Source organism: Dermacentor albipictus, chromosome 4, assembly GCF_038994185.2.
Source record: "Dermacentor albipictus isolate Rhodes 1998 colony chromosome 4, USDA_Dalb.pri_finalv2, whole genome shotgun sequence".
Lineage (NCBI taxonomy): Eukaryota > Metazoa > Arthropoda > Arachnida > Ixodida > Ixodidae > Dermacentor > Dermacentor albipictus.
In genome coordinates, this window is record NC_091824.1 from 122,962,968 (window position 1) to 122,975,161 (window position 12,194).

Genomic DNA, 12,194 nt, shown 5'->3' on the forward strand with positions numbered 1-12,194 from the left:
CGGAACACTGCCGTCCGGATCGGCCCACCTTTCATTGCGCACGCTGTAAAATAACTCACCCCCTTAAAAGTGAAAAAGGGTGTAAATGTGTCCATAACTCACGTCCTTAGGGTGTCAGTTATATAAATCACACCCTCATGGTGTGAGTTATAGGGACATTTACACCCTTTTTCACTTTTAAGGGTGTAAGTTATTTAACAGTGCAGCCTTGGGTACCGCCCACCTTACTCGACAAGAAGCCGGCCAAGCAGACGCGCCATATCCCGGCAAAGAAGGAATATATATAGCTGCACCCTAACGTACAATTCTGGCGCATATTGATATAAGGCACATTTTGTTGTTTCACTGACCCCCGTGGCGTGGCTATGGCGATGCGCTGCTAAGCCCAAGGGCGTGGACCAAATCGCGGCTGCATTTAGATGGGGGCGAAATGCGAACACGCCCGTGTACCATGCATTGGGCGCACGTTAAAGAACCCCATGTGGTCAGAATTCATCCGGAATCCCCACTACGGTGTGTCTCATAAACATATAGTCGTTTTCGCACTTGGAACATCAGAATTTACTTGACCTTATTGCTACAGCAATTATATGGACACCCCAAGCGACTTCTTGTCGTCGGCATCGGCGTGAAGTTCCATATATATTGTTACGGTGAAGTGAAGGAAGACGTTGAATTGGACTAGAGAAAGACGAAGTCTGGCGGTTGCCTGAACGCCATATCCATCATTTGTAAATATAAGTTATTTTACACTCGTGGGCCTGCTTTCTTCCCGCAACATTTTGGTGGAAGGTGCGGGGTACCACCACGGAACTTCGCAGCGGACGTCATCTACCTGCTGCCACAATGGCAAATCAACCGACACAAGCGACAACGCCTCGGCAGCCCGTGCCCACGGTCATCCTCACTCACCCACGGGACCCGGGAACATTTTGTGGCACGGACAACGTCGACGTCGAGGACTGGCTTACGATGTACGAGCGAGTGTGCGACAACAACAGGTGGGATCCTACAATGATGCTTGCAAACGTAATATTTTATCTGAAGGGAACTGCGAAGCAATGGTATGACACACATGAAGCTGACCTAACGAGCTGGGATGTTTGCAAAGAAAAAATGCGAGACCTGTTCGGCAGACCTGTCGGTCGTCAGCTGGCAGCTAAAAAAGAACTTGCGTGCCGCGCTCAGACGTCCACAGAATCCTATGTCGTGTACATACAGGATGTGCTGGCCCTCTGTCGCAAGGCTGATGACAACATGACCGAGGCAGACAAGATTGGCCATATATTGAAAGGTATTGCAGACGATGCCTTCAATCTCTTGATGTGTAAGGATTGTGCCACTGTGGATGCAATTATTAAGGAGTGCCGGCGCTTCGAACAAGCGAAGGGCCGCCGCGTCATTCAAACTTTCGACCGGTTGCCCAATACCGCCGCGACATCTTCTTGCGAAGACCCGCCGCGGTTCGTTCAGCCCGCAGGACCGGAAGAAATAACGCGCATCGTTCGCCGTGAGCTTGAGGCCATGGCCCCGGCTCCCGTTCGTTCAGACTGTCGGGAAAGCGTACCCGCTATCTCCCTTATACAAGCGGTCGTTCGGGAGGAAATAGCAAGTTTGGGCATTCCATCTCTCTGCTCAGTCCGCCATACCAACACCTACCAAATTTCTCCGACCGCTCGCTCCCGGACGCAAAGCTTTCCACCACTCCGTCGCAACCCAGCTGAATGGCGCACAGCGGATGATAAACCCATCTGTTTTAATTGTTCCGGTATTGGACACATCGCCCGTCATTGCCGCAACCACTGGTCGTCGCCTCCTCGGTGGTCGTCTCCGAGTCACTACAGCCAAGTACCCGACAATCGCACTTTCTCGCCCTATACGCCGACTAGGAACGTCAACGCCGACAGTGCTCCACCAAGATCCAGCCGATCCCCGTCTCCGCAAGGTCGTAGGTCCCGTTCGCCTCTCGTTCACCGCTCTTCGTCCCCTTCTGCAACCGGTCGCTTCGCTTCGGGAAACTAGGCGGTGCAGCTCCCGGAGGTGAAGCTGCAACTCCGACCCGGCCCACAAATCCTCTATTGACCCTGCCTACATGTGGAAACCTGCTGGACATTGAAGTCGATGGCGTTCCTGTTAGATCTCTCGTTGATACAGGAGCGCAGCTGTCAGTTATGAGCGCTGCTCTCCGCCGCCGGCTCAAAAAGGTTCTGACCCCCGCCGTACCGTGCACCGTGCGAGTCGCCGATGGGAGTACGTCACCTGTCCTTGGAATGTGCACAGCACGTGTGACCATTGGGGGCCATTATACCGTTGTTCTATTTATCGTCCTTGAACACTGCCCACACGACCTAATTCTCGGCCTCGACTTCCTTTCGAAACACTCTGCCCAAATTGACTGCTCCGCAGGTGTTGTACAGTTGGACCTGCCGCTTCCTGCCGACGCAACCACTTGTGCTCCGCACCGCTTATGTGCTGCTGAATTTGCAAGGCTGTCTCCACAGGCTGCTACAAATGTCCTGCTGACGCCCTGTCCTCCCGTACCTGATGGCGAGTACGTCCTGTCGCCGCTTACTGACGTGGTTTTGTCGCGTAATATTGCCCTACCGAGCACCTTAATTCGGATCCGCGAAAACTGCGCTCGCGTGCCCATCCTCAATTTTGGGTTCTCGTCACATGTTTTGCCACACGGTATCGCCATAGCGCATATCACTCCTTTGGAAGAATTTCAGATTTCTTTTTTGACCTCTGAATCCTTCCTCAGTACGAACGGACCTTTGTCATCCACTCCTTCGTACTCGACGCCTGCGGACGATGTTTCTAAGATGATCGCCCCCGACCTTCCTTCCGAGCAAAAAACAGCTCTTCGTCATCTCCTGTCATCTTATCGGGACATCTTTGATTTGGACGACCGTCCACTTGGCCAGACATCTGTTGTCACGCATCGCATCAACACCGGTGACGCCAGCCCCATTCATAGGCGGCCATATCGTGTCTCGGCAACAGAAAGGGCCATCATACAGAAAGAAGTAGACAGGATGATGGACAAGGACATCATTGAACCCTCCAGTAGCCCGTGGGCATCACCGGTTGTCTTAGTAAAGAAAAAAGATAACTCGTGGCGCTTCTGCGTTGACTACCGTCACCTCAACCGGATAACAAAGAAGGATGTTTATCCCTTGCCTCGCATTGATGACGCTCTTGACTGCCTTCACGGATCCCAATACTTTTCATCAATTGACCTCCGCTCCGGCTATTGGCAGATTAGCGTCGATGAGATGGACCGCGAGAAAACCGCCTTTGTCACACCGGACGGTCTGTACCAATTTAAAGTCATGCCCTTTGGATTATGCAATGCGCCAGCTACATTCGAGCGCATGATGGACTCTCTCTTGCGCGGCTTGAAGTGGTCTACATGCCTGTGTTACCTCGATGATGTGATTGTGTTTTCGCCGAACTTTGAGAGCCACCTGCGGCGCCTCACAACCATACTCTCCGTGTTTCGCAGGGCTGGCCTTCAGCTAAACTCCTCCAAGTGCCATTTCGGTCGCCGTGAAATTAACATGCTTGGTCATCTCGTCAACGCCGCCGGAATCCAACCTGATCCACAGAAAGTTCACGCCGTGCGAAATTTTCCTGTACCTTGTTCAACGAACGATGTCCGTAGTTTTCTGGGCTTATGCTCTTATTTTCGGCGATTTGTGAAAAATTTTGCGGACATCGCTCACCCTCTCACTGACCTTCTTAAGAAAGACGCCTCTTTCTCTTGGGGACCGCTACAGGAGAAAGCCTTCTCTACCCTGATTGAGCGGCTTACCACTTCCCCGATTCTCTCCCACTTTGACCCTTCTGCGCCCACTGAAGTACGAACTGACGCGAGTGGTCATGGCATCGGCGCTGTCCTCGCTCAGCGTCAACAGGGCCAAGACCGTGTCATCGCTTACGCTAGCCGCCGCCTTTCCACGCCCGAGCGAAATTACTCCATTACTGAGAGAGAATGTCTCGCGCTCGTATGGGCGGTCGCGAAATTTCGCCCGTACCTTTTCGGTCGGAGCTTCTGCGTTGTCACCGACCATCACGCCCTCTGCTGGCTCTCCTCTTTGAAGGACCCAACTGGACGACTTGCACGTTGGGCATTGCGCCTACAAGAATATACATTTTCTATTATATATAAGTCAGGACGCCTGCATAAAGACGCTGACTGCCTGTCCCGCAATCCCGTGGATCAACCGGACGATACCGATGCAGACTCGGACATCAGTATTCTGTCCCTCTCCGGCTTCCTCCACATTGGCGACGAGCAGCGCAAGGATCCTGTTCTTCGAACACTTATGGAACGCCTAAGCTCCTCGCCCAATGACCCGTCCCTTCGGATGTTCACCTTGCGCGATGGAACTTTATACCGTCGTAGCGTTCGTCCTGACGGCCCGGAGCTCCTCCTAGTCGTCCCCAAGCACCTTCGACTCACCGTGCTCCAGCAACTTCATGACGCTCCTACTGCTGGACATCTGGGCGTCACTCGTACTTACGACCACCTGCGGCGCCGCTTCTTCTGGCCTGGCATTTATCGCTCTGTGCGCCGTTATGTCGCTTCTTGCGACCTGTGTCAGCGCCGGAAGACGCCTGCTATGCCTCCCGCTGGTTTGCTTCAACCCATTGATATACCTACAGAGCCCTTCTTCCGTGTGGGCCTCGACCTCCTTGGTCCGTTTCCAATTTCCATCAAAGGAAACAAATGGATTGCTGTAGCAACCGATTATGCCACTAGATATGCCATCGCACGAGCCCTGCCAACCAGCTGCGCTACAGATGTCGCCGACTTCTTACTAAAAGACGTCATCCTGCACCACGGCGCCCCTCGCCAGTTGCTGACGGATCGCGGCCGCTACTTTCTATCGAAGGTCGTTGATGATCTGCTCCGCTCCTGTTCTACAGAACATCGGATTGCTACCGCGTACCACCCTCAAACGAACGGCCTCACCGAGCGACTCAACCGCACACTCACTGAAATGCTCGCCATGTACGTCTCCAACGATCACCGCGACTGGGACGTCGCTTTACCATACGTCACTTTCGCATACAACTCGTCCCGTCACGACACTGCCGGATTTTCACCATTTTTCCTTTTGTACGGCCGCGACCCCACCTTGCCTTTTGACACGTTGCTACCTTCCGCAGTACAGTCACCCAGCACTGCTTACGCTCGCGATGCTATTGACTTAGCCGCCCAGGCCCGAGATGTCGCCCGTCATCGCCTCACAGTCTCGCAAGCTTCTCAAAAGCGACGCTACGACCTTCGGCACCGAGACCACCATTTTTCACCTGGTTCCCTTGTCCTTCTCTGGACGCCTTCACGTCGTGTCGGCTTGTCGGAAAAATTACTGTCCCGTTTTTCTGGTCCGTACCAGATCTTACGCCAACTGTCCGACGTGACCTACGAGATCGCCCCACTCGGTCAGCCTTCCGTGCCTCCCAACTTAACCAGTGATGTTGTTCACGTCACCAGGCTCAAGCCCTATATCCCCCCAATAAGCGAGGCTGTTTAACTTGCACCGGGACGGAGCTCCCCCACCGGGAGGGTGATGTTACGGTGAAGTGAAGGAAGACGTTGAATTGGACTAGAGAAAGACGAAGTCTGGCGGTTGCCTGAACGCCATATCCATCATTTGTAAATATAAGTTATTTTACACTCGTGGGCCTGCTTTCTTCCCGCAACAATATTTAGGTATATATGTACTCTATGTGCTACGCCATGCTATATTAAACGCAATATATGTGGGTTATATTGCCACACCGTCCTATCACTAAAGTTGCTCATGCCAGGTCTTACATTCCTGAGAAAATTAGGAGAATGGCAGCCCATGCACAGACGAATGCCATGAAACAAAACACCGACAGCGCATGACTTTCATTTTAAATCTCAGACTTAATAATTAGGAGTGCGAAACAATAACAGAGCTCGAACCTTAAAATGGTGTAATTTTATTGGCGCGGCTGTGCACTATACATCTGGAATCGGCCCTAGAAAGATGCTTGAAACATACCCGATACGGAAAAGTAAAGTCGCCAAGAAAGACGTTGGTTTTAATTAATGAACATAAATGAAATTGTCTGGATGGCAAGATTCAAACAGACAGAGGACCCCTAGCACAAAAGCTCGTGTTTAATTAGTCAGTTTACGTTTACTTCAATTCATACTGCCGCTACAGCTACCAGTCTTACACATCTTGTAATATTCTAAGACGTAGGTATATACTATATATATCTATTCATTGCCTCGCCCTATATGGCGAAACTGTGATATCTTTATAATTGTTTCACTGAGTCCGCCGACAACAGGCCCCGGCCATTCGTTTACTGAGAAAGTCTTGGATGGTTTCTGTATGAATTTTCTCCCTCAGGAAGTCCGCCCAACATGTCACCCTGTGCTCGACGTATTCAGCCCACTTGCGCTTGGTTGGTTTTGGTGGGTTTTCATCTATGCATTCGGGCTTCGCGTGCTTTGATAACAACTTCGTGCACGTTTTCCATCGATATGCTTGTGCAACTTCGACCGTTTATCGCAGCGTACGCATTAATCGTCTTCCTCGCACAACGTGCGAGTGTGGCAACCGCATGCTGCTTTTGCACCTGTTGTCTTTTGTGTGTGTGTGTGTGTGTGTGTGTGTGTGTGTGTGTGTGTGTGTGTGTGTGTGTGTGTGTGTGTGCGTGTGTGCGTGTGTGCGTGTGTGCGTGCGTGCGTGCGTGCTCGCGGTCGTCAAGTGAAGTCTGTTCAAGCACGTGTCTTCGGGCGCTTGACACAATGCACGCATGTTTGGTCAGTAAGCGAATGTAGGATGTGGAATGTGAGTGAGTGAGTGAGTGAGTGAGTGAGTGAGTGAGTGAGTGAGTGAGTGAGTGAGTGAGTGAGTGAGTGAGTGAGTGAGTGAGTGAGTGAGTGAGTGAGTGAGTGAGTGAGTGAGTGAGTGAGTGAGTGAGTGAGTGAGTGAGTGAGTGAGTGAGTGAGTGAGTGAGTGAGTGAGTGAGTGAGTGAGTGAGTGAGTGAGTGAGTGAAACAACTTTATTTGGTCCGCTATAGACGTAAGCAAACTCAACATCACCTGGCTAGGCCCACTCGGGGACCATGAGGTGAAACCTGACGGCCCTCTCGCGAGCCCTCTGAACTGCCAGGATTTGAGAGGTCTGATTCTGGGCCCTAATTAGCTTCATCATTTCCTCTTGGGTGAAAGGGGGACCGGCAGAGGCGCAGCCCCACAGGACATGTTCGAAGTCCGCATAATCACCACACAGAGGGCAGTCCGGGCTTGGGAACCGTTCGGGGTACATTGTGTGCAGCGCCGCGGGGCTCGGGTAAGTGCTTGTTTGCAGAAGTCTGAGAGTGACTGCCTGTCAAGAAAAAGAAATGGACATGGGCCGGACATGTAATGAGGAGGGAAGATAACCGATGGTCATTAAGGGTTACGGACTGGATTCCAAGGGAAGGGAAGCGTAGCAGGGGACGGCAGAAAGTTGGGTGGGCGGATGAGATTAGGAAATTTGCAGGGACGGCATGGCCACAATTAGTACATGACCGGGGTTGTTGGCGACATATGGGAGAGGCCTTTGCCCTGCAGTGGGCGTAACCAGGCTGATGATGATGATGATGATGATGATGATGATGAGAGTGACTGCCTGGGCCCTGCACAGCGAGGAGTGCGGCAAAGGCAGGAGTCTTCTTGACAGATAATTATGTTTGCAAATTTCTTTGTACGAGCAGAGAGGCTCGGGTCGCCCAGGAGAGGACGCGTTACCCAGCGCAGGGTCAGTCAAACCTCGTGCAGCCGAGTGAAATTTTTGCTGTGGCTGTCAACTAAGCTATGGCTGTCACTGATTCGCCCTTCGAGCAAAAGCTGCAACTTTCTTCTTTTCTTTATTTAGGTCAAGCTTGGCATTTTGGCATATTTGTTAACGGTTCAGTACACGAACATAAACGTTTTGTGACATTAATGCTGGAATCTGTGCAGTGCACAAGCAGTGAATGAGATTACACGCTGTATAAAATGAAAATGAAGGCAATTGTACGACTCGCATTTAGTTGTACATAATTTAATCATCCGCTACACAGTAGGTTCGCTTCGTACCAAGATGCACGTTGATCTACAAATTATATTTCTTTTAGAGGAATGTTTTTCAGCGTTTTCGGTTTTCCATAATATTCGTCGTACTTTTTTCCGGTTTTCAGTTCACCCCCAGTCCAATTCTTTACGACCTATCGCCAACTTTTTTTGTGTGAGAAATTCTTGCAGGGAGCTTACAGTATTTTTTAAAGGTGCATTTTCGGACGCGGTGTATACGTCTGCACGTATACCACTGTGTTTGCGTCCGATTAACACAGAATAACAAACTCCGAGAAGGAGTCCACAGCAAGTTTGGGCACAATGCCATATACGGCGATGTGGCTACGAAAGACCGCGAATTTGATATTCGAACACGAATAGAATGAGTCTTTATTTGAAACATTATGCCAGTACGATTAATACAAGAAATAGGGCTCGCCCCATCATTGCCATCACTGAACGCATCCAGTTTATCCGCCATAGTGACCTTAGTGTGAAGAATTCAGAGCCGCGTCAGAGCTCCTTTCACTCCTCTGCGCAGCCCCTCTCCCCCTCAGCAGTGGAGTAGCCTAATATATTTTTTTAGGGGAGGGAGGCAGGAGGAGGTGCACCCACTTGACCAGGGATGCGGAGGGTGACTGGGGTAGGGGTTGGACAGGCCACATTCGAACATAAAAATGGAGGAGGGTGGGGGCGTGGCTGGTGTTTTACTTTCTGGATACAGTGTACTAGAATACACTGTGCTCTGGCTACGCCACTTCGTTCAGTGCTTCTCGTTTTCAGTGCAGCAACAGGCAAAATTAGAGCAAACATGGAACAACAACAACAAAAAAAAAGCGCCAAAGATTGCTAGGCTTTTAGGCTGAAGCGTGACGTTAACCTCAACATGGAGGTCCCTCATAAATACCCTTCGTGTACTTTTCAGCAAGTTGCATAATCCATCAGCGCGAAGTTCAGTGCAAGTGCTAAATGCTCTTAATCCAGTGCTTGCCTCGTGCAAGCCCCGTGGCTCGCCTGCAGCCTCCTATTTGCGCAACGACCACTGGCCCTTTGGTCGTCCCGGATGTCATCAACGCAGATCACCAGCTATGGAACTTTGGTGTCACGGCGCTTCACTGCACACACAGTGATCACTTTTTCTTTCCTCTTTTCTTCTTTCTATTCCCACTTTCCTTTACCCCCAATGTAGGCAAGCAAACCGGGCGCTCGTTTAGTGGACCTCCTTGCCTTTCCTTTTTTTGCCGTCTCTCTCTCCAACGAGGTTGTACTAAACATTTAGTATAACCTCATTGGGAAGGGGCACTGGAAGGGTGCCACGACAGTAATATGGGGTGGGGGGCGTCGTCTGCCCGCCCGCGCCTCCCTAGAGTCACCTGACGCTGTAGCTAGCAGCTGCGTGGCGATCGCTGTCTTACCACTGCTGGCGTCACGCGGCGCACTTTTGATAGGAATTGAGTGCGATCGAATTTCTTGACTACGATTGGCTCCTTCCACAGTTTGCGCTAAGGAGCCACTCGCGATCAAGAAATTCGATCACGATCGGTCTCGATCGTGATCGAAAGTGTACCGTGTGACACTCGTATTAGCTATCTGCTAATTTAGATTTCACTGATCATTTCCACAGAATATGGCGTACCTTTTTCGGCTTGAACTGGAAACGCTAAAGTGACACTACGTGCAGAGTCCTTTGCTACGTGTAAATTCAAAATTCCCGCCCTGAACCCTGTCCCAGGCACGGCGCGCATAGCAACGGGTGGTGCGAAAAGCTCCGTTTAATTAACTTGCGTTATATATAATAGTTACATCATATTGCACTCTTCTGTATGACACTGGCATTCCGTTGCTCTCAATTTTAAAGGTCCAAGGCCCAAAGTGCCGACTTTCGACTGTTGCCGTCGACGTCCCAGGCAGCGTCAGGCACCCCAACGTTTTACATCGCTTTGCTTTTGCTTACGTTTTAATTCCTTGCAAGCTTGGGACCAAAAACAACAAGCACCAAGACGTAGTACCCCCGTAATTTTATCAGTTGTGAAAGTAAAGAATATATCTGTCGGTTGGTTGTAGGTGCACCGTGGAAGCTGTGTGTGGGGCAGCAACCAAACCAAACTTCAAACATCGGGTCCACGTGTCATTCTACCGGATATCCGGCGGCGAGAGCCCAATCACCCATCGCCACATTCCCCGGCCATCATTAAAAACTCCCAAATTCGTTCGCCGGCGTTTCGGGACATGCGTATAGTGATGAATAGTATTCTTTAATTTCAGCCTTGGACATATAGTAGTTAGGTGAGTACTCCCCTGTACAATTTATCTGTATTGTGCGTGCACGTAGTGCGCATCTTCGGCGATGGGAGTGAAGTTTCCAATGCCGGTGTCTTACCAATGAATGAAAGGTGCATGCTGCCCGCAGCTGATCGGTAAGCTCAGAGCCGATCAGCGGCCGGAGCTTCTGAGGCTTACTTTAACATTCGTGATGTTGCAACGTCTCTTGACGCTTAAAGTGTGAGCCCGAATTTATCGACACGTTTTCCTCCATGAACTCGTTTCAGGTCCCACTCTAATCAGTAGCCATGGCATTTTCGTCAATCTCGCGACTGCGCCTCTCATGGTGTGTCGTCGCATTGTCAATAATTAGCTTCTATAAAGGTGAGTAAAAAATATCCTCCCTTGCAAAATGCTTGTGCCTTCGCTTGTTGTAATTACGTTGTGTTTTCCACGGCAGGCAGGTGCACGTACTGAAGCACCGTCTCCTATGTTTACACAAGTCTGTACTTGCTCGTACGTTGAACGAAACCTTGGTCGACGTTACCCTAGACCTCACTGCGTCTATATGGAAATTTACGCGCACAGTTGTCTTAAATATATTGTTATAGTCTGCCTGTTTGTGGACACCTGACGCCACGTTGTATCACGCTTCGCGTGGGACATATGTTCGACAATGTTTCGTCATCGAGTTCCCTCGTGCACATTCGGACTTGTTTGTACTGAACGATCTTTTCTTTCTGCATACAGAATACAAGCAAACCCTATTTTATTTGTCGTGCCTCTGGACCTGTCATAATGTGCGCAGAAGAGCTTCACGACTGCCGCATCATGACATACTTGCGAATATACGCATGTTGCACAAATGTTCCGACTTGTTCTTTTTTCTTTTTTTTTCCAGTTGAATGTATTGCAGTCATGTCTGTGGACCTTGGCGTTGAGTGGATGAAAGTTGCCATTGTTTCAGTGAGTTTATCATACACTTAATTACTGTGTTTTGTCATATCACGCAGCATAGTTATGCTCCTTTGGTAACTCTTCATAGAATAATGCAAGGTGCAAGGAAGGCAATACCAAGTGTTCGAAAGGATTCTAAAGGCGGCACATTTGTTGAGACATGGACAAACACTAAATTACACGCACCTGAGCGCTTGTGTCTGTGTCTTAATGTTCATCCGTGTCAAGTGCGCCTCCTTCAGAATGATTATGACTGAATGTGTTCAGACACCATGGCTTAATTTAAACTAAACTAGCCTGAACAAAAAGAAGTCTCCAATGTGTTGTGTTTAAATGTAATTGACGTAGGCTGTGAGGTGTAGGCTCGAGAACTTGCTTGATGTAAAACATTGCAAGGCATCTGTGTGGTACGGTATTTGCTGCTACCATTGGCTGCGAGGTTTGTAACTTGGGCAGATAAATTAGCTAACCATTGTGATGACAGTTCTAAGATGCAAGTGCACTTATATTGGAGTAACATGACATACCTAAGTGATTCCACAATGATTGTTTACCAAATTTTGTATATAATCATCTTTTTTTTCCAGCCCGGAGTCCCTATGGAAATCGCATTAAACAAGTAAGTTCTTCCTCTTCAGGGTTTCTTGGCAATAACTGCTCTTAAGTATTTATTGGGTATTGTGAGAATCTGAATTAAATGTGCTGCTTGCATGATTTCTTTGCCTTTTCTTTAGAGATTCGCAACGAAAAACGCCAGTTGCTATTGCATTTCGAGATGGGGAACGGCATTTTGGTGAACAAGCTGTCTCAACGGTAAGTGTGCCTTGCTTGCAAGCATCTATGTCTAGATCACATTTGGTAGCTCCTTTTAATTCTGTTATT

The 12,194-nt window shown here is 49.6% G+C and overlaps 1 protein-coding gene across 3 annotated transcripts in view; it reads left to right on the top strand.

The window, feature by feature from the left end:
- The first annotated feature begins 9,998 nt into the window (after positions 1–9,998).
- Grp170 (Grp170 co-chaperone) overlaps positions 9,999–12,194 on the top strand; it is a 37,718-nt gene continuing 35,522 nt past the window's right edge. The window contains exons 1-5 of one of the 3 annotated variants that reach the window (XM_065451377.1): positions 9,999–10,379; positions 10,643–10,739; positions 11,257–11,321; positions 11,900–11,931; positions 12,047–12,125. In XM_065451377.1, coding sequence (XP_065307449.1) covers positions 10,664–10,739; positions 11,257–11,321; positions 11,900–11,931; positions 12,047–12,125 — 252 coding nt within the window. In that variant the 5' untranslated portion in view covers positions 9,999–10,379; positions 10,643–10,663. The other 2 variants (XM_065451379.1, XM_065451378.1) reach the window with 2 other exon arrangements.